At 33.3% G+C, this 23,452-nt stretch overlaps 1 protein-coding gene and 1 long non-coding RNA gene across 6 annotated transcripts; one reads left to right on the top strand and one right to left on the bottom strand.

Annotated features, from left to right (window-relative positions):
- Positions 1-6,864: 6,864 nt before the first annotated feature.
- Positions 6,865-11,054, bottom strand: LOC103833663. 5 transcript variants are annotated; one of them, XM_009109738.3, is made up of 7 exons: positions 9,885-10,946; positions 9,466-9,794; positions 8,372-9,187; positions 8,138-8,284; positions 7,680-8,063; positions 7,472-7,594; positions 6,865-7,394 (listed from the first exon to the last, which is right to left on the bottom strand). In XM_009109738.3, the coding sequence occupies exons 1-7, from the start codon at positions 10,672-10,674 to the stop codon at positions 7,047-7,049; spliced, it is 2,937 nt and encodes a 978-aa protein (XP_009107986.1). In that variant the 5' UTR covers positions 10,675-10,946; the 3' UTR covers positions 6,865-7,046. The 5 variants fall into 5 exon arrangements, 3 of the variants coding, with proteins under 3 accessions (XP_009107986.1, XP_033132256.1, XP_033132257.1); XM_033276365.1 differs by having other exon boundaries at positions 8,138-9,187; positions 9,885-10,947; XM_033276366.1 differs by having other exon boundaries at positions 8,138-9,187; positions 9,466-9,791; positions 9,885-10,947.
- Positions 11,055-13,410: 2,356 nt separating this feature from the next.
- On the top strand, positions 13,411-22,338 carry LOC117127106. Its single transcript, XR_004449888.1, has 2 exons — positions 13,411-18,700; positions 18,748-22,338. It is a non-coding gene; the product is annotated as an uncharacterized LOC117127106 (long non-coding RNA).
- The last annotated feature ends 1,114 nt before the right edge of the window (positions 22,339-23,452 follow it).

Below are 23,452 nucleotides of genomic sequence, written 5' to 3'. Positions count from 1 at the left end.
AATCGCCATAGTATTTATGGACTTTTTCTTAAAAAATCGTAAGTGGGTTTCTAATCACGTTTTAGACCTATTTAGGCTGTCTTTCAATTAGAAACGCTTATTACGATTTTTATCGACAAAAATAAACTTTCCGTGATTTTTATCGTAAAGTTAAGTGATAACTCCAATCGATGGGAGTGAGAAATGATATGGCCGTGGTACGTGGGAGCTGGCATTGAGGAACATACGAGAATGCACAGATTTGGGTTGTACCCGTTGATCGATGTCCGAGACAGTTCGGTCGCTACATAGTGATCGGGTCCGCGATGGATCGTAGCGACCGAATGAAAGGCTTGGTCGTTCGCTACGTAGCGACCGACCGAGTGGCTTGGTCGGTCGCTACGTAGCGGCTGACTCGTTCGCGGGTCGGTCGCTATGTGACGACCTTGTTCGTATCCTTTTCCGATGTTCCATGAACGTGTTCTTGGGCTACGAGTGTTTAATTTCGATGAATGAGCCGAGATTGGTGTAATATTTCACCACAAGATTCTTCGTAAAAGTAATCTTTACGAAGAACACTTTTCGTAAAAACGTTTATGCTGAATTTTACGGATATTTGGATGTTAACTTCATCGCGTCCGTTTTTGGTCCCACCACTGAAGACGAACAACCAAATAAGTTTTATGAGACAAGTTGTATTCCATATATTCAAATCCATGATCCCTAATCCTCCCTCTCTTTTTTGTACAAGGTGACCGTGTTCCAAGAAACTCTAACAGAGTAATGTTTTTCCGTCGTGCCTTTCCAAAGGTAAGCACCGCATATTGAGTTTATAATTTGATGACCTTCTTAGGAATGGTAAAAGTAGCACACCAGAAGTTAGAAATGCTTGCTATTGTCGTGTTAATAAGAAGTAGCCTTCCCACAAACGAAAGAGATTTTGATGTCCAACTATTGACCTTTCTTTTAACTTTCTTAATCAAAGGCTCTCAGTTAACCATCGATAGTTTCTCAGTGCAAAGGGGTACTCCTAAATAGCTGATGCAAATAAGTATTTGGAATATTTCCAAATATCTTATTGTTTATTTTATTAATTATATTAATTTAGATAGTTATTTTTATTGTTTTAGCGTTTTATCGTTTAATATATATAGCCGTCTTGGCTTAAGTTTGTATGCAGTGTATGATTTGATTAATAAAAATTAAGAGATTTCTCTTTATTCTTTATTTTCGGCTAGAACATAAGTGTTCTCAACGAATATAAGAAGACATTGATTTTAGACATTTTTAGACTAAATAAGATCATTGTGTTATCGTAGCTTCCGATTCACCAGGTGGTATCAGAGCTGGTGTTTTGGTTTCTTAATCAAAACTCGATTCTGGATCATGGAGAATTTGTTCGTGGAAAGCGAAGTAATTGTTTACAAATAAATTAGCAGTCCTGCCATCTATGATTGATATGGTTAGGACATGATGATGCTCGAGCCCACTGATTTTGTTTTCAGCAAGGATGCATTCAAGACCACAAAAGCATACGTGAGAGATTTCATGAGTGCAATCAAAACTGAAGAAAGTAACTGCACTACACGTGCATTGTAAGATTGGGAATCGTTTGGCTACTCATTGATCAAGACATTAAAAATTAAAGAGCTGTGTGTCTACACGGTGGATCTTGAAAAATACATTTAAAACAGATTCATTAAGTTGAATAATTCAAAGATAGTATCAAGGGTGGAATCAACGATCAAAGAAGATAAAAAAAAAAAGAACATCTACGGAAGAACAAGATTCGATTCGAACACCAATCTGGAGAGAATGATGCAGATAAATATTTGAAATATTTTCAAATATCTTATTGTTTATTTTATTAATTATATTAATTTAGATAGTTATCTTTATTGTTTTAGGGTTTTATGGTTTTATTATATATAGCCGTCTTGGATTAAGTTTGTATGCAGTTTATGATTTGATTAATAAAAATTAAAAGATTTCTCTTTATTCCTTGTTTTCAACTAAAACATAAGTTTTTTCAACGAATTTAAGAAGACATTGATCTTAGTCATTATTAGACTAAATAAAATCTTTGTGATTATCATAGTTTTCCGGATATTCCAGAATCACCGGATCTCTAATTCTATCCAATAAAGCTTCTGCTACGTCTATAGTGAACCGAAATCTGACCATGAGAGAGACGTGTTTCTGACTTTATTTGATCCGTCTTAGATGGAGAAAGACCCAAAGTAAAGAAACTAGTTTTTGAGACATTGTTGGCGAGACCAGATAGTTCCTTAAACTCATCAAGGATTGACAGCATACTCTTCAGCGATTCCAGAGATCCTTCCAAAAATATGAGGAGATCATCCACAAAACATAAGTGGGTGAGTTTCAATTCCTTGCTGTTATAATGGTAACCAAATTTCCCATCTTCTGCTGCCTTGTCTATCATTCTTGATAAACAGTCCATGGTTACAACAAAAAGGTAAAGGGATAAAGATCCCCTTGCCTTAGGCCTCTTGTACTCCGAAAATAGCATTGAACCGTACCATTGAAACCGACCATGAAATTAGGCGCTGTGACACAGGCCTGAAGCCATGTTAGGAAGATAGGAGGCAGCTCCATACCTTGAAGGCAGTTAAAAATGAAACTCCATTGAATACTGTCAAAACGCTTTTGCAATATCAACCTGTGGCTATTCTATTTGGTCCTCTATCCTTGTGTGATACCCATTTACTATTCTGGGGCTAAAATTGTGTTCTCCATCAGTAGTCTACCTTGAACAAAAGCCGTTTGATTAGGAAGGATTAAGTCGGCCAGAATAGGTTTGAAACGCTTGACTAGGAGTTATTATATGGCCTTGTAGATTGTGTTGTAACAGCTGATAAGTTTGTACTCAGTGATAGCAGAAGCTCCAATTCTTTTTCACTCTTAAATGGCTATTTCTGCATGTGGTACTCTATCATAAAACTTAAACCCTAGTAATCGTAGAAAGAGAAAGGTGAAAGATGAAAGATTTACAAGCTAAACAATTGTGGAGCAACAAGAGATAGGGGTTCGGTGTCGGCAGACGGAGATATAAAGGTTGGAGGTGAAGCTAAAAAGCAGAAGATGAGAGAGAAAGAAAAGTCTAGTCGGATCGGGTTAAACTGGTTCCTAAGGAGTTTGTTACTTCTGTGGCAATGTTTGATGACTTAACCAAATTTAGGCACTTTTGACCAACTGATCTTGATGTCAATAAGGTATATCATGTCTTTGTGTTACTCGTATTTCTTGTTTATTTTTTAATCGTAAAGTTTCAATTTTCAATATGATTTGTTTGATTGAGTATATTGGATTATGCGATTTGCTTAAGTAGAATATTTATCAAGTGAATATGATCAAAGTTGTGCTTTATAGTCAAGCTGAGACAGCTTGGGAAGTGTCTTGTGTTTTGGTTCTTTGGACGTAACTTACGTAACTGTGAGAGATAAGTCTGAATTGGAAGAGAGAAAAATGCCTTGGCCAGGTGAACCTTTTAAGTCTCGAACTACGTGGTTTTCTGCATCCAAATGGGCTTCTTTCGAAACCTGCATAACTTGAGTGAGAATGTGTATAGCATACCTCAACTCTGGCCAAGGGTGGTCGAGATATATCAACTATCCAACAAGGCATTGGTACTGCTTTGGATCTGCAAGAAAGGTTATATATGTTGGATGGAGTTCCTCAAACGGACAAATTTTCTTATGAACTTCAGTAGGTGTGCGGTTGATGAAATAGCATGTTATCATTACAACATCACTCCAAAGTCTCTTAAAAACATTTGCATGGAAACATCATTGATCTGCCCAGTTCAGTGAGATGTTTATTCTTCCTCTAAACCACTCTAGTTTGTTGGTTAGGACATAGATACTCAGATACTTAAGAAGTCCAAGTGACTAAGGACTTGTGTGTGCAGGTTTAAAGTGTGATTAAGTTGTTGAGCTCATGGATTTAGATTGTGGTAGAAATCTAGACAACTGAGACTCAATTACATGATATGCTTTTCCTCTTGCAGAAGACCTTTTGGTTGGAAACCGAGACAACAATTTGTTGTTGCAATGTCAACCACAGAAAATGAATATATATTACTTAATATGCATTATGTTTAAAATTCATGCAGAGCATAGAAAATCTACTGTTAATACAATTTTATCAATAAATATATGTTTTCGTTTTTTCAAAAATTTCTTGAACTTTTATCTCTTTTGCAACATCTAATTCTTCATTCATGTTACCCAAGCTAATTAGTCAGTTTCCACTTTTTATAATTGTCTTTGAATTTAATATCTGAAATCCAGATTTGGTTTTGACGGATATGAAATTTTATTATCTGGATCCGGAAACTTTTGATATCATAAACTTTTTTTGTTAAACTTTTGATATTTTAATTTTGGAACGGATCTGGAGTGGATCTTGGATCGGATCCCGACTAATAAATACCAGCTCTAATATTAAGATATCTATACTATTATTTGTTTCTGATTTTTTCGGAGCTCTCACGTTAAAAGTTAGAATGGTTAAACCAACTGAATTTCGACAAAGAGAAGTACAAGCAAGTAGATCATTCGACGTTAGAGGAACAAAGTGGCTTTGTTCTTATCGTTCAGTGGTCACTCGCCTGTAAGGCTAGTGCTACCCTTAAAATATTTTGACGGAGCTTAACTACATACCCTCTTGTTTGGAACCTTGAGACGAAGAGCCAGGTCCAGAGTAGCTTGTTGAATCGAGTTCTTTGAACAAGCTCTCCACATGTTTCAAAAGTACCAGAGAAAAGGTGATGCAAACAGGAAATCTCTTCCCGCGATTCTTCTTTTTAATGAGAACAGCACGAAACTAGACTAGGAACCCCTTTCTAAGACAACATATCGAATTCCTATATTCCCTTCGTTCTAATGCCACTTTTTCCTTACCTATGCCCCTTATCCAATCAAGCCCGACTTTCCTTTCGCTTAGCGCCTTGGTTTTTCTTTCTTTTATACCATTAATGAATAAAATCTATAAATTAGCCACAAAATAAAAACGAATTTAGAATATTTTTATTAGATAAGTGAATATAATGTACAAAATAAATCAAAAATTAGAATACATAATAATTTTCAAATATAAACAATAAATAATAATTTATCGTTATAGTCTTTAAATTAATAATGTTTGTATTAAAAAGTAATTATAAAATGTGTACGCCTGCATGTGCAGGCAAAAAAGTTATTATTAAAAATATTAGTTGAGTCAAAATTTATAGGGTGAATTTGCTATCTAGCCAAGTTTGGAGTCAAAGTTAAGTAAATAGCTTTGATTTTGACGTTATTAAATTGATAACATTTCATACACATTTTATCCGGTTATGTCCTTATCCTTTCTAAGTTACCGGTGACAGTGGAACCAAGGATTAACGTCGACGAGAGCACAGGTCCAAGAGAAATTGAGATTTAATATTGTCCACGTACGGGTTAACTATTCTAAGTAAGTGTTGTATTCCATTTATAAAAGTACTACGTCAGATAGAACAAACAGAATATCTTCATACGAAACAGAATTATAAACTCTAAACCTAACCTGTACACTTAAATACTAAACCATAAACTCGAGTCTCTAAACCCAAACCCAAATGTTAAATTTAATTTAAAGTTACAATATTTTAAAGAAAACAACAAAAAATAATAAATATCTAAATTTTGAACTATTATTCTATATTATCTAACATGGAATGAAGACTACTCTTATAATTCAACCCCAACCCACCTCTATCCCTAAACCCAACACACCTCCAAGACTGAAATACTAAACCCTAAACTTGAATTCCTAAATCCAAATCTAAATGTAAAATATTTTAGATTAAATTAAAATACGAAAATAATATATAATATTTTGTACTATCACCTATACTATATAAAATGGAAAGGAAAATAGACTTGAGAGGAAGTACTACACCTAAACTCTAATCACTAAACCCTAAACCCCTCAATAATTAACCATATAACAATCCTACCATAAACCCCTATATACTTAACCTTAAACCATATTCACTAAACTCTAAACTCAAATATAAACCCTAAACCTAAATATAAACCCTCAACCTAAATAGAATGAAACTAGATAAATAGTATAGTATATATTGGTGAAATTATGAAATGTATATGATATCATAGAAAAAGTTAATGCTAACTCCAAATAACATCATGAAATGTCTATGATATCATGAAATGTCTATGTTCTCCAATTATAATAGAATACAACAAATAGTAAAGATCAAATATTCCATTTCACATAAATAGTCTTTCCATTTTACGTACACACAATCTATTTCACTTATATACACATTGAATCATTACATATAAATGAGAATATATTCACCAGATGGCTCAAATTCAGTTTCGAACAATCTACTTGGTAACCTAATCTTCCATTTGTAACATGAGAAACAAAATTGAAAGATAAAGGTGTTAAGATCCATATAACAAAGTAAAGGTAAAATAAATTGTATAGTATAACAATAACGTGGAATGAAAACCATGTAGGACGTTAGGAAGAAGAAGAAATGTGTGACTTTATGATGACCACGTTTAATTTTAACTCTTTTGAATAATTTTTTTTTTAAAATTGCAGGTTAAACCGGTTGCGTTGAAGGTTAGAAGTGTAATATTATATAAAATACACTTTGTATCGATGTATTCTAGGGTATTTGGCTACTGATCTAATATTGTTTTTTTTGTAGCCATACCACCTAATTCCCCAAATTTTAATTTGAAAATTTGAAACCAATCTTTTTTATTAATCTATCAGTTGTTAATTTTCAAATATTGAAGAAAAAAAAGCACGTGTACTTTTTTCTTTCGTAAGATTATATTATACCAAACGAGGAAGCAAATCTACAGCCAGAAAATCACGTTCTCATTCTCTAAAAAGCATATGTTTATTGTTTCGTCGGTCGAGAAAAGAGAGATGCTCTGAGTTCTCTACAAACCTCTGATCCACACAAGAGAAGTTTTTGGTAAATACACAAAGCTACATAATGCATAGATATATACTTCTATGTTACATAGAGAGAAGAGTCATGAAGTGGATTCAGCTTCCTCGGAGCTACTAGCAGAGACTTGTCTAGCACTAGCAGTGGGGGCCTCTTCTTCTTCGCAGAATACACTCTCTTCACTTGTATCCGACGACGACGCACCTTCCTCGTCTTCTTCGCTCACTTGTTCATTTCGCTTCTTTAGTAACGCTTTTATGCCCTTGCCCTGAAGAGAGAGCCTTCTTCGTTTTCTTGCTTTCCTTTTCCCTTTAGGAAAGTCTTCTCCTTGAGAGTGATGCAGCTGCTTCTTTCCTCCCTTGCTGCTTTCGTTCTCATCTGACTCCTCGTCCTCTGCTGCATCAAGCTTCCGTTTCTTTTTCCCTGAGTTAGTCTGAAACAACAAACACAAAAGAAGATTATTACATGTTGAAGACGACAGCAAAAAGAGTGTGAGCTTAAGCCAAATACCTTGGGGCCACGATCAACCAGACGAGCCCATTCATGCCTGTTCCTCAGGCAATCAAGAACAGCTTGTGAATGGCTTGAATATGCATATCGCTCTCCATTGTGTTTTCTCAAGTGAGGCCAGTGCTGCAAGAAAAGAAACAACAACAGATAAGAACAGCGACCAGAACTGATAATAGATAATGTCTGAGATCAGAAGGCAGTAGTATACCGGCAAGACTGCGTTACAGAGCTCTTCATATGTCATCCTCTTGCCTTTACTCATAATCTCATTGATTAAGCCAGGCAAAGTTTGATGAACAGGAGTACCATTATTCCTGGGGGAACTGTGTGGAGAAGGCTTATTATGCTCGTTGGATGAAGACGCTCCGCTGCTTGAGCTTGTAGTCGAGTTTGGCTGGACAAGTACCCTCCGGGAAGAGTAGGATGTTTTTCGGTTTTCCTTTTCTTCCCCTCCTCTGCTTCCACTGTCTTGATGTGTTGTTCTCCAATCAGGAGGGCGCCGCGATTTGGTACTCCTCGTGCTACATCTATCATCGTCACGAGATTTTCGTAACCCTTCTTTGGATGCGTCCTTGTTTTTCCTTCTGGAAAACTAGAGAAACAGATGCATAGTCAGCTAACAAGCTCGAGCCTAGAGAGATCATCGACTTGAAAAGATAATCATACCGTTGTGTGATCCTTGCTACCGGAACTACAGGTGCGCTTAAAACTAGTAGCGGTGGGAGACAGGGGTAAGCTACCGGGCTGTCTCATGCGTGGGACACGAGGAACTCGTGGAGAACTGTTGAGTTGATGGTGCAGTCTTAACGCAAGCTGGTCATTAATGAAACAAATGTCAAAACCGAGGGAAGATGAAAGATAGGAAAAAAAAGCGAATGGATAACAACATCTCTCACGTACCTCTTCATCGGTTATAGACTGCATAGGGTCGTGTTTCTGGAAGGTCCCTGAAAGCGAATGTTTACCAGAAGCCTCAGAAGAGCCACCATTAAGCCGAGCTACTGAAGATGCCTTTAGGGAAGAGGAAGAGTCTCTTGTCTTGGAAACTGAAGCGCGGCTCTGCTGCATCGATTTAGTATGTTCTTTCAGAGATTTCTCATCATCCCCATCTCTCTCTCGGATCGCATCACTGGAAACACAGTCCTCATCATTAGTATTAGCGTTTTCATCACCGTCACTTGGTTGTTGCTTGGAGGGAGGTATAGAGTTCCTGGAAGTAGAGGAGGGCTTAGGTGACTTTTCCGTGGCTGAACTAGACGATGATTTCCCAATGCTGACTACCATCTTAGGCCTGCTATATACTGAAAACGTGTGCGGAACAGGTCTGCATGGCTTTGATGGCTCTTCAAGTGCACCAGATCCGGGCTTTGTTTCCAGACTATTTTTCTCTGCTTCCGAAACCAACACCTCTCGTTTTAAGTCAGTAGTTCTTTCTGATATCATATCAACAGGGTGCGGTTTCTGCTCATCAGGAGGAGGAAGTGAACTGCTCTGTGTCGTTTTGTTATACTCCAGAGTCTGCTGCCCTACAGCTCCACCAGCACCAGTCTCCCCAATTTCTTTTTGGACTTGGTTCTTCCTTGAACTGATTTTACCACTGACAGCATCACAATTTTTCTCTTCAGCTTCTCGTGTAGAAGCAGAAGAAGGCTTCTGGGAACTTTCAGGCGAATCAACTGCATTATCTCCTGGCGTATCATCTATTGTACCTTGCCTCTGCGAAAATAAGCAAATAGTATTTGTTATCAGTTGCTTCCCCATTGTTATCTTTAATAACTTGGCCTTGCTTAATTCAAACAGTTGTTACAGTCTACAAGACATCAACGCACTTATTGCTATTTAGGGTTCTGCAAGGAGAGCATGTATATATATAAGAGATCAAATTGCTTTGAATTAAACCACCTAGATAATAATCAACTGAAAACTTCAGCATTTGTTGCTATAATCAAAGACAATTCAAAGGTAAGTCTCATATATGCAAGTCTAACACGTACCTCCTCTGCCTTATCAGCTTCATTGTGTGTAACATCTTTTCTTGCTGGGACGGAAGGATCTTCAGTAGCCGAGCTCTTGAGCACAATTCGGAAATGATGGCCAGCTTTCTCTTCCTGTTTTCCAGCACCATTAGCATGAACGTCAGAAAGATTCTGTTCTTTGGAGCATTCAACACCAATTTCTGTATTACCAGATTCACCCTCGCCAAGCCCACCATCAATAGATTCTTCAAACGCAGCTTTCTTTGACTTATCATTCTTTGCGGTCCCACAGTCTCTACTTAAACCTTCTGTTTCTGATGGGTTAAAACCACTTGCTGGTCGAACTGCTGAAAGAAAGACGATATTTCTTTATTTAAGAACAATGAATAATGGCTAACTAAAGTTTGCTTAAAAAGAGAAGTGGTTGTTTCACTGACCTTTCTTATCATCATCCTCTTCTTTGTCAGCAACTTCGACCTTCTTCTTCATCCGCTCTTTAGAAGCTCCAAACAGTTCTTTTCTTCGCTTACTCGTTATCAAGGGACGAAGCAACCTCTTATCCTTGTCCACAGCACTCTGAGAATGTTTCATCTCAGCTTCCCCAGAGTCCAGGTCTTTTGTGGTTCCTTTATCATCAACACTCCTCATTGCAACCAAAGCACTCGCAGGAGCAGCGATCAAACTCTCCTTCGACATAGAAAACAACACCCCAGCGCCGTTTTCTTCCTGACACTCATCCTCATCCCAGCATGGAAACTCTCTATACTTGAAGTTAAACTTCTTAGGCACATAACCAGTACACTTCCACAGCTCCCGTGAGAAAACCGACGACAAACCTCCAAAGAAGGCCGGATCACCACCCGGGATCCCTTGCACATGAACCTTCTCTTCCGTCGGGATCTCAGTCCATAACCTAAAAGGACGCTTAACAGGCACATTCCGAGTACACGAGCTCTCCATCCTCAAGGTCTTGGTGGGCAGCTCAACCAACAACTGAGCAACCTCGGTCTCTTCGATATCTTCATCATCAACGTTCTTCTTTCTCTTACACTTGTCGCAAGTGAAAAGCTCCTCTCCTTTGACGTAACGAGAGCAGCGAGTATGAACCCAAACCCCGCAATCATCGCAGTTGACCATCTCTTCTCCATCATCGAAATTCACACCGCAGACGCAATCCACAGTCCAAGATCCATCGACCCAATCCTCGTGGTGTGACCTTCCTTTCATCTCGCGGACTCTAAATCTAACAAAACCCTAAAACCCTAACCCTAGATTCGACTATTCTAACAAACCCTAGGAGCGAATCAAACAAGACAATTTCTCGAGGAAGAGAGAGCCGTATCACCTGATAGACTCGAGATTCCGACGGATACTCAAACTCCGGTTCCAGGCATCGAATTGCGGCAGTAAGCAGCGAAGCTCGTGCATAGATTGTCGGAAGCGGAACTGAACAAGAAAGTTATCAAGTTGTTCGTTTGAAGTCCGGAGCTGGCAATTAACAAATTTAATTTACTGTTTCAAGTCCGACTAACTCTTCTGGGCTTTTGATGCAATTTGGGCCGGGCTTGGACTCACGTATTAAGTATTTTTTTTATTAACCAATACTATTCTCCGTTGAATTAAATAACTCATTGAAACATTTTTTTTGTTTGTGGCAAATACATAAAAGCAAGGTTCTAAAAATCTCTCTAGGCGGCGCCTAGGCCCCTGCCTAGGCGGCAACTCTGTCCTATCCAAAACGATTTTCTTAAAATCTGATTTATATGATTTAAATTGGTTTAAACTGTTTTAAATCGGTTAAAATTGGTTAAAATCGATATAAATTGTCTATATATGTTAAATTAAGCAATAATATTATTATAAATCTATAAATTTGTCTACTTTCTTATGTTTGTATATCTAATTTTGATAATTCATCACAATAGTTTTATAATTAAACTTAAAAATTAAAATATGTCATATAACTGTATAAAATATATAAAATAAATCAATAATTTGTTAACGCCTAGGTCTCGCCTAGGCTCCGAATAATCCGCCTAGTCGCTAGTCTTCTATAAAGCGCCTAGTTACCGCCTAACGATTTTTAGAACATTGCATAAAAGTAAAACAAGCTTAGTCTTGGAAGAATTTTCTTAAATTATAAAACAAAGCTTATGTCAAAATGCATATGAAATTGTATAGGCAGCATATTAACTCAATATGTAACTTTCTTTTCTTCTTGATATCAACACAGTGTAGAATTGTTACAATGAATTGAGAAATTCATAAAATGATATTCATGGAAAACTTTTACAATAAAATGAGAACCGGCAATTAAATATAAACAAGAACATGACCCGCGTTAAAACACGGATTATGGTTTTTTTTTAATCTACAATATAAAATTATTGCAAAAACAGATTACATGTTGGTTATTTGGGACTTGTGTTTTGCTAATGTCAATTTCAAACTTGCTTAGCATATCCATCAAATAACCAACATAGTATGATTTGTTCATTACTTAACATTAAACATTACCCTTTTAGCATCTACTTATTTTTGGATGATGCATGAATTTTTGGTCCCTGCAAATGACACTACGAAGATTCAGAAGATGCAATTGTATAAAACTATAAGTTTACTCATATAATATTATAAGCATAGATTCAGATAAAATTAAATGTTTCATATGCCAAAAATTATGTTTGTTGATTATTCACCTGTAGTGTATTGCATCCATCTATAAATAGTTTTCATTTGAATTCACCATTCTGCTTTATCTCTAAAAATTAATAACTTTAAAAAACACTGAAAGTGAGACCTTTAAAATCATTTTTGGTTTGTTTTAGGATTGCAGAAATATAGTTCATTAGTAATTATATATTTATATGTTTTAAATTTAGTTTATTATTATTTTGATCCTTCAAAAAAATATTGACGTAGACCATAAAATATCTTGGGAAATATGTTGTAAATAGGATCACTTTATCAAATTGTGCATTGATTATCTAATTGTGAAGAAAAAAATATCAGTTACAGATTTAGTTTAGAAAAAAAAAATTGGATTTGTTTGAAAAATGTATTTTAAGGAATAATGGCATATTCTCCAAAAATCACTTCAAATATATTATGTATATATATATATATCGGTGAGAAAATAGATTAATAACAGAATTGTTAAATAATTCCTTTCCAAATATATAAATAATTCTAGTGTGACAGTAATAGTTTAACAATAGTATATGAAATTGCTCTTGTGCTTAAAAAAGCAAGTATCTCCAGTTCAGTTAAAATGCTTTAGTCATATTATGTTAATTTGTAAATGTCATTGATTTAATTAGGGCTGTTCAATATGGTGAAACCGAACCGTACCGAACCGAACCGAAATAGACAATATGGTTTGGTTTTGGTATATACCATATAAACCGAATGGATATAATTTTATAAAAACAGTAGGATTTGGATATGGTTTGGTATATAACCGATTAAACCGAATAAACCGAACAAAACCGATTAAAAGTAGAAACATGAAAATATGTATCTATTTTATAACAATACATGAAAATCTATTTGTTACAAAATTTAAATTTGTGTTAATAACTATTACTATAATTTTATAGTAATAAAAAACCTTAATTTGTAAACTTGAACTATAACTAAATAACAATACATCGCAATTCAGATATCTTATTTTCTAAGTCTTTTTTGATCTTTTTGCTTAATTTTAGTCTTCACTAAATTAATATGAAGATTATAATTTGATGAACAATAATTAATGAAAAATTTTCAATTGAAAAAGCATGAGTTTAATGAACACTAAATATGGAAGAGTGAAAAAAAAAATTCATGTTTTTGTTTTGTTTCATATTTTTATTTTCAAAATTTCAAGCTTTGATTATTTTATTTGAAGGTAAAAGCATTTTTACTTTTTTGTTCATTTATTTGAACATGCAATATATTTTTAATAAATGACTGTGTTGACAATATGACTCTAAAATTCATATAATATGATCTCAAACAAAATAATTATGTTTTTTGGTATAAAACCGAATAAACCGAAAACCGACGGTATATAAACCGAACCGAACCGAAGTAAATATGGATTTAGAATGGTAGTCATATTTTACTAACCGAAATACCGAAAACCGAAAAAAACCGAACCGAAACCGAACCGATATCCGGATTGAACACCCCTAGATTTAATATATCTTACCACTTGCCAATAATATGATTTATGGTTTATATAAATAAACTATATTAATTGTTTTAAATTTTCATATATATATATATATATATATTGATGGGTTAGAAATAAAATGTAGATATATAACAATTAAGGTGAAACATCATTAATTTTTTCGGTAATCAATCATCATTAATTTTTTTGACATCAAACGGCTGATCTATTACTCAAGTTTGAGGTGGTCTGGGGAACCAACCGAAATAGAACAACCAATGTAATACAAGTCTCAATGAAATAAACCAATCATCATTAATTTAAGGGGTTTTTGCAAATATGACTCAAAACTTAAAGTCAAACACAAAACTAACCCATGTGTTTTTTGAAACTTTGACTTGCCTCTTTCACCCCCAAAAATCTAATTATTTACGAAAATGTCATAACTTTTTTTTTTGGAAAATGCATATTTTTCTCTATTATCTTCATCTTCCTCAAGTATTCACAATATTGTCATTGCCATCAATACACCAACCACCATGAACAACAAATTTGAAACTCTTAATGCACCTAAATATCGATTTAGACTCTTTCATTCTCAATTCTTATGAACTAAAAACAACATCTCTTTCACTTTCTCTCCATATTCATCCAAAGAAAACACAAGATTTTGATTCTAAAATTTTTATGGTTCATAGAGCCATTGAAGCTTACGATTCTTTGATGGGTCACTTTTGATGGAGATTTTGGGTGCTTGGAGAAGACTTATGTGTGATAAACAAGTTATCTCACTGGTTGAAACTATGAAATCAGTTTTTTCCCAGATCTGTTCGTCCAGACAAGTAAGTCGTCTGGCTGTAGATCACTTACACGGAAGTCTTCTGGTCAATGCACATGTTAGTTTTGCAATTGACTTTTAAATGTGATTTTATAGACGACTTACATGGAAGTCGTCCATCTTTGTTTGTTAAAAAAAAATTCGAGACGATTTCCATGTAAGTCGTCTAGAGAAAACAGGTTAGTTTTGCATTTGACTGAATTGTGTCAAAAATTTGATTTTTCCTGGACGACTTACACGTAAGTCGTCCACTAAAAAATTAAAAAATCAATATTTTGTTATACCTAGACGACTTATATGGAAGTCATCTTAGGTTAGTTTTGCAATTGAAAAATAAAACAAAAAAATATTTTTTTAGACGACTTACACGGAAGTCGTCCGTCCGACGACTTACATTAAAGTCGTCCATGATTTTATTCCGAGATTCTGGTCAAACCTTGCTCATCTTCCAAGTTCAATTGTATAAGATCGAGATAAGGTCTTTCTCAACTCTTTCTGGAATGAATTATTTTGTTTATCTAAGACAAAGCTCAAATATAGTACCACATTCCACCCCCAAACCGAAGTCTTGAACATATGCTTGGAGACATCTTTGAGATGCTTTGCATCAAAACATCCGAGAACTTGGTCGAAATTTCTGTTTTGGGCAGAATTATGGTACAATACTTCATACCAAACATCCCTCAAAACTTGTCCTTTTAAAGTGGTTTATGGCATCCTCCTGTGATCAGTTACGAGGAAGGATCTACAAATAATATGGAGTTGGAAGGCTTACTTAAGGAGAGGGATCGTATGTTGGCAGACATTAAGAATTAGTTAAGTCATGCTCAACAATTGATGCGTGAGAGTGCAAATAAACATTGTCGCCATGTGGAGTTTGAAGTAGGCACTATTGTTTATTTGAAGCTCAAACTTTATAGGCAGTAATCAGTTGTTAAAAGACTGTGTCAGAAGCTTTCAGCTCATTAGTTTGGTCCATTCAAAGTCATGGAACGGACTGGTAGAGTGACCTACCATTTAAAGTTGTTGATCAAATCCAAACGGTGGGTCACAACTAAAGGCAGTGGTGTAATCTGATCACACTATTAATCCATTACCTCCGCAATGCCTTGATTAGAAGGGTCTAGTTTTACAACCACGTGATGTGATTGGTACTCGTTATGACACTGCAGCACGCCTACATGTGTTGGTAAAATGTCTTGGAATGCCATCACATGAAACTACTTGGATGTTGATTGCAAACTTTATATCACAGTTTCCTTCTTATGCTCTTGAGGGTAAATTTAATGACGGAGGGGGAGGGGGTATTGATAAGTGTGATCGTTGTTAGATAAGAAGTAGAAAGAGAGAGAAGGAAGGAATCAAGCGAACCGAAGATGAGCTTGAAGTTGAAGATGATGAGCTTGGAGTTTGAAGCTTGATGATTGGTGAATAAGAGTTAGTTAGAAGTTTGTTGTATTCTGTTAGAGTGAGCTTTGGTATTGTAGATTGAGTATGTTGAGTTGAGGAGTTTCTCGTTACGGTTAGGCCTACGAGTACTCATTGATTTACAATATCAATTTAACTATTCATTCAATAAAGATTGCAATTGCTTTGAGAGGATTGAGTTCGGAATCGAGATTACATATCAAAACTCTATTCAATGGGGTTTGTTGTATGTTCACTTACATTTTTTTGATAGTTTATCTCTTGCCATAGTTTGTGGTCTGTTCGTATAGATGGATTTGTGGTCTATTCATTAGCTTATCTCTTGCCATAGTTTCAAACAAAAAGCATCAGTATCACTATGATAATAATTGAATGAAGATAATCTGTTCACTTACATTTCTGAATATTATCTCTTCGTTTTCCTACTGATGATAATTGTGTTTCATTTTGGATGTGTTTGTGGCCTGTTCACTTTTATTCATTACCTCTCAAGATAAAACAACACATAATTCAAATATCATCGTTTAGGATAATGATACTGGTGCTTTTTGTTAAAAATATGGCAACATATAAGCTTTTGTTGACTTTTTTATTAAGATCAGTTTGTACGTATAACTAAAACTCCTCTGATTGATGAGTGATAGTTTAGCTTTGTATGGTTGACTGATAATTCTAGTATCTGTCCATGGACTTGGTTCGCTTTTTAATATGACTGTTTTGATTGTGTTCAAGTGTATAAACTCTTTCCTTGGCTGATGTTTAGTCAATGGTTTATGTTTGAGTTGCTTCTACCTAAGGTATAAACAGTGAGTGTTGGTCACTGAATCTTTACATTTTGTTTGATGGGTTTTCTTGTTTTTTGTTTGCTTTAGCTAGTAATATGTTTAATGGTTCATTGCTTAACATGGTTTGTGTATCTGATAATTGATGAATGATGACTTACGTGATTTGTTTCAAACTTCTGCAGCTCTTAGTGTTGAATGGGAGAAGCATATATGCTGCTAATAAGAACACTCTTTCTCAAAATTTTCAAAAAAATATTTTACAGGAAAGCAACAGATTGGAGTACCTGATACCTAAAAGAACGTCACTGAAACATAGGCTACCAATGGGAGACCAAGGATTCACAGACTTTGTAGGTAATCTTCTAGAGATAAACCCCATAAAGCGTCTTTCTGCGTCAGAGGCTCTCAAGCAATCTTGGCTTTCATACCCATACGAACCAGTATCTGCTTAAATCTTCTGAAATAACCAATGACTTACGTTTGCTACTAAAAACAACAGATTAGTATGAAAAGCCTTTTTATTTGTGCAAGGATCAATCTCCTTTTTGGTGCATGATTGTTTAACGTTGTAGATGTATTTTCTAGTCAAGAGAGGCTATGTGAATGTAAAGGTAAGATATTTATAGAAGAAACATAACTCTTTTTGTGACATTTGATTATAAATCATGTAACACTGCTGTTGACAAACTTGTGATTATTATTCTCTTAGATAACGATTGTAGTAAAACTCATTTTTTTATCATCTTTTAATTCTTAGTCCTTTGATTATCATTATTAGTTATCAGTGTTGTTTACTTTGATGTTTTGAGTAATTTATTGGGCCACCCCAATATAATGAAGGGTTTTTGAAATTTAATTATCAAAATTTCATCATAAATTGAATTTTGAAATATTAAAAAGTTGTTAAGAAAAAAAAAGTTTTATAAGCAGAAAATGAGGTTTATTGCAATTTAGTTATAAAAATTCATCATTAGTTGAATTTTTGAAACATTAAAAGTTTTTGTTAAAAGGTTTAATTAGCAAAAAATAAAGTTGTGAATAGTTTCTTTGTTTATTTAGTTTTTTTTTGGATAAAGATTTTTATTTATTATTTTGTTTTAGTTTAGCTTATGATTTATAACAAAAAAGCTTTTATATTTATATATTTGACTAAAAATTTATTACCATTTAATATAATATTTTTTATAGATGTAAATATATTTAAACTACATATTTATTTTAAATATAATTATAAAATTTATAAAAATAAAATATAAATTAAATGAAAAACAGCTGCAGCGTCTACCAAATAAACAACACTAATATACGTCCAGCGTGATGACAAAAAAATATATAGGTGTCCCGCATCAACGTCTAGCGTCAGCGTTAACATTCAACATCTTAAAAACGAACAACAACCAAACGAAAAATGAGGCAGACACAACCGCAGCCGAGCACTGATCTGCAAACACAGTAGAACCATCTAAGAAATGCAGGACGATCATGGTTACTCTCTGCCACTCGATCTTGGTGACCGTTCAAATCAACTGGATAACACCTTGAGCAGGAACAGATGCCAAGTGATGGATAACACTTATATAACATTTGGCTATGGTGACTTCTTCGCCTATAAACTTCTGATACTCACTCTCTCCTGTGTAATCAAGATTCGAGAGATGATGTGTAAGTTCTATTCGTGTTGCTGAACATCACAAAGTTGGTTTTCTCAAGTGACTTTCTGCTCCATGTTCCATACCCTTAGAATCCATTCTCCTCTACTGCTGATTGAATTTGAAGAACGACCAGACACAACGGGAAGAAGAGGACCTAGTGGCAATACTCAATGAGAGCATTGAATAGTCCGGAGATAGATTCGACGATCGAAGGGTCAATCTTGATGCCAACTTGAGTAAAGGTTTTTGCTTTATCAATGGTGGAGTCCATACATTCCCATGGCTCGTCAGAGACAAGATAACGGTCTCCTAGGCGATTCTATAAACATGGTTTCCATCGATCCTGTGTATCTATGTGGCACCCATTTCAATCTTCTCGGTGGAGAACTCGGAGGTGTTTATCCTTCTACCGCTTCTAGAACCGTCTTCTACGACAAAGAGGTCGATGTTTGTGCCCTGTTGAGAAGGTTTAACTTTTCATTCTGAATGCAGGATAATAGGCTCAATAAAACTTCATGGCCCATAACTTAAGAGTAACCGGAAGCAAAAACAGAACTTAAAAAGAGATGACATGGCGCGCTATGTGAAAAGAATATCCTACTTTATATATATACTAGTGGCATTTCCGCGCTTCGCGCGGGATGTATTATATTCGGTTAAACATAAGTTTTGTTTGTATATACTTATTGGTTTAGTTATTTTATAAATTTATTCTTTATTTTTTTTAAATTTCTAATGTATATACTATTTATCATTAAGTATATTTTTTGTATTTTTAGATATGTGCTGAATTGGTCTCAAGAAGTTGAAACTATGCATGAATGTTCAGTTTTCGGTTCAGTTCATGTTTCTTTTCCTCGGTTTTTTATTTTTTTGGTTTTAGAATTATAGGAACCATTCAATTAGTTATGAAAGTTTCTTTAGTCTTGGTTTGGTTATTTTGGTCTTTAGTTTAGTTTGGGTACCAATCATAAGAACCAACTAATATCCAATAAACTTTTGGTTCCAATTCGGTTCTGATTTTTGGTTAATTTTGGATAATTCGCATAAAAATCAGATCTTTTCAGTTTTGGGATTTAATATCGGATAATCCATATAAATTTTAATATTGAAACAAACACTATTTGGATAATTCTGTTATTTCGGGTAACTCAAATAAATTTAAATATTTTGGATAAATAAATATTCGGGTATTTCATATTTTATTAATATTATTTTTTGGTAATTTAAGACTAAATATAATTTATAATTTAAGTACTCATTCAGTTTTCTGTTCGGTTCTAACACGGTTATATTTTTTCAGTTTTAGAAATATATGAACTGCTCGGTTATTTGTGAAATATTTCAGTTTCAGATTCATTTTTTTTGTGGGCTTCGATTCGGCTTTTTCTTCTTAATTAATATGCTGAGCATAGTTGAAACCATAGTGATAGTGCATGTTTTGTTATTTTTTGTTTGCACATTTTTATTGTATTTATTTGTTGCTCATGTTCAGTGGTGGCACATAATTTTTATTTCAATTTTTCAGGTATTTGGTTTATAAATAATTTTTTAATTTTTTGGTAATTTTATAACTAAATAGAATTACTATTTTAGTTTCTTATTTGGCTCGATGATACGATTTTGATTTTTCAGCTTCAAAAATATATAAACCGATCGATTGTTTATGAATTTTGGTTTAGTTTTGGTTTGTCTTTTTTGTTGACTTCAATTCGGTTTTCGGTTCTTAATTTATATGCACGCATAGTTGAAATGTAAGTGGTGTCACATGTTTTGTTATTTTTTGTTTGCACATTTTTTTATTGTAATTTTTTATTTGTTGCATATTTATTGTTATGAAAATAATGTGTATTGAGAGGCACAAAACTTAACCCTCATTGTAAATATGTTTTGAGAAATTCTGTGTGATTATGTTTTTTTGTGTGTTGTGCCCAGGGGCGAAGCCACTCACAGAGTTAGGTGTACACGTGCACCCATAAAAATTTGGATAATTAAATTTTTGTTGGTTAAATCTGCATAATGCTATTAGATAATGTGGTTAGAATCATCTAGTGCACCCACAATTAACCCAGGTTCGATCCTTAGATAGTGTTTTTTGTATTTTAAATTAAATGTGCACCCAGTCTATAAGTGTTCTGCATTCGCCCCTGGTTGTGCCTTTATTTTGAGAGTGAATGTTATATTATGATATCTAGGAAATCGTGTTATAGAAAGAATTTTATGGGGTTGATGTTATTTCATGTGATACTTCATACTTGCCATGGTCCATGAACCGCGAGTCACCAGAGAGCCTCGTGAAATTATCAACCATCCATCTCACCTTCTTTGCGTTTACCTTTCATCTACCAAGAGCATGTCAACGCCCATGAGTTCACCTTCTTTCTTCGCATTCCAAGCCTCCCCAACAGGAGCAATCGCACCTCGGCTGGTTTAGGACAACATTCGGCTTTCAATTCAGTTAGACGTAGGTCACTGTGGACATTGAAGATAGCTGAACTGCAGATAGAGGATGTGGAATTTTTTTTTGATAAGAAGAGAGAATGTGAAATGATTTGATGGAATTTGTGATTTTTAGTGAATCCAACTATGGTATTTATGGTTATAGGTGTAGTTTTCAGATGTTTCCATGGCGGTGTGAGTGAACTAATGCGAGAGAGTGGAGGTAGTGATGAGAACGACATTAATGAGATCATTATAGTGGTTGACTGAATTCAGAGGAAAGGCGTTATGTAAACCGACAGTTTTTGTTGGCTAATTTGTTCCGACAAGATCGAAGAAGAAAGACTTTTGGACCGAGATTTTGGAATAATGATAGGTCCAAACAAATAAATCAAATGCAACATGATGCTTTCGTAAGTAGACGACCCATTTTTCAGAAACAAAGAGTGAGGAAACAACGCCACGTGTCACATTTTAGAATAGCCTTCGCTGAGGTGGCGCATTGTGGAGCCTTTCTAGTCAACTTTATTAGTATAGATACTAGATATGAGCATGTGCGTTGCAACAGGTTTTTTTGGATGTTTTAATTTAATAAAAAAATAAATAATTTTATTATACTTTTAGGATTATTTTTGCATATGATGTGTGAGACTTATTTTATAATTAAGAACTCATTTTTACACATAAATTACAGTTAATATTTGTATTTTATAATCATAGTGCATATGTGAATTCTTATCAATTTTCTACTAAGTGCTAGAGAAAACACTCATACCTATAACTTTAAACCCAACCCAACCGAATTAAGAATTAGAATATAAGAAAATTGAAAGTTAAATAAGGCCAATCGAGTCAATGACAACATAATACACTTTCTTATTTAATAATTTAATATTTTATTAAACTTATCTGATTCTTAATAATTTTCTTAATTCATTATTTCTTAATGATATATTCATAACATTATTTTAATTAAAAATGAAGTAGAAAAATATTACATAGTAAAAAAAATGTAATAAGATGGCGATTAAACTTGATTTTTTAACAAAATGCATATAAAAATAACTTCAGTGACAATAATAATAATAATCTATTTCTTATGACCAAACATGAAAATATATATTTCAGACATGTGTATAATTTTCGTATGACCAAACATATATAAATAGCAATCATGAACACATCCTAATTTTTTTATTTTTGTTAATTAAATAGTTTTAACATCAAACTTGTCATCAAATTCTTTTTTTTTAATTATTATTACATAATTTTACAATTTGTTTTTGTTTAGATTTTTTTTAAGGGATCCTTTTCATTTACAGTCAAATATATATATCAAATACTCTTTTACATTTTTGTTTTAGGATTTTAGAAAAGGAAAATTACTATCATATAATCTTTTACAATTTTCTTCTGTTTAAAATTTTAGAAAAATTAAATTGTTCTCAGATAATTATTTCTAGTTACTATTAAATAAGTTTAAAAATACTATTTATACAATTCGTATCTAAACTAATTTAAACAGATTGAGTAATTTTTTAGTATCATACTCATCATCAAATTCTCTCTTAAAAATGTTACGAAATATATTTTACAATTTTATTTTGGTTAGAACGTAAAAATAGGATACAAAACTCTTCTGTTTATGATTTTTAAAAAATATATCAAATATTCTCTTATTTTTTAGGGCTTCAGAAAAGAAAATTAATATTAAATAATATTTTAAAATTTAATTTTTTTTGGGATTTATAAAAATAAAATTACTATCAAATAATTATTTCCAGTTAATTAACTATTTTTAGCAGTTGCTATTTTCAAAATTCGTTTTTTCAATATCAATAATATTGTAACAATTTTTCTTTGTTAATTAAATAATTTTTAGTATCATTTTTATCATCAAATTTTAAATTTTAAAAGTGAAAATTACTATTAAATAGACTTTTACAATTATATTTTGTAAGGATTTTTTTTTAAAAAAATAGAAATAAAATCTTATTTGGTCAAAATTAAAAAATGAATAAGTATTTCACAAATCTCTTTTATTTAGGATCTTAGGAAAAAGAAAGTTATTTTCATATAATGGCATACTTTTATTGATACATTAACATATAATTTTTTTATTGGCACATGTAACAATCATAGCGGGTGAAATATTTGAATTTATTTTGGTGTATAATTTTTTAAACACAAAATTACCTATGAAAAAGGAAAGTTAGTTATTTATAAGAAAAATAATATTGCTTTTACACTTTTATTTTATTTAGAATTTTAATAAAAGGAAACTTATTTATTTTATAATTATTTTTCTTTTATATTTTTCATTAAAAAAATTCTTGTATTGGTAGGATACTATAATTAGTTTTTGTTTAAAATTTTTGTACAACTAATTTATTTTTAATAAAATTTTCTTTTAAACTGATTTTATATTTTGTCATATACGTACAAACACATATTTTTAATTGTTTTCATATTCACACATACTCATGTATGAAAACACATCATAATTGGAAAACAATTTTGCTAGCATTATAAAATGTAATAAGATTATAAAAAATTGAGTTTTATGAAGAAATTAAAATAAAATACTTAGGTAATACTTTTCTCGTAAATAATATTTTGTTTTGTGAAAATAAGATGTGGAAACTTAAACCTAAATATAGTTGTGAAATATTTGTAGCTATTTTTTTGTTTATAATTTTTTAACATA

The sequence above is a fragment of the Brassica rapa genome, chromosome A08, assembly GCF_000309985.2.
Source record: "Brassica rapa cultivar Chiifu-401-42 chromosome A08, CAAS_Brap_v3.01, whole genome shotgun sequence".
In the NCBI taxonomy this organism is placed as follows: domain Eukaryota; kingdom Viridiplantae; phylum Streptophyta; class Magnoliopsida; order Brassicales; family Brassicaceae; genus Brassica; species Brassica rapa.
The sequence above is the reverse complement of the archived record's forward strand: the minus strand, read 5'-3'. Positions and strand labels throughout refer to the sequence as shown.

What these genes read in the sequence shown, in the direction of transcription:
- LOC103833663 (XM_033276365.1), bottom strand. Translation starts at nt 10,674, where the DNA reads ATGAAAGGAAGGTCACACCACGAGGATTGGGTCGATGGATCTTGGACT. An exon ending in AGAGGATGATGATAAGAAAG is followed by an intron (nt 9,795 to 9,884) that starts GTCAGTGAAACA and finishes TCTTTCTTTCAG; the next exon opens with CAGTTCGACCAGCAAGTGGT. An exon ending in AAGCTGATAAGGCAGAGGAG is followed by an intron (nt 9,188 to 9,465) that starts GTACGTGTTAGA and finishes TTATTTTCGCAG; the next exon opens with AGGCAAGGTACAATAGATGA.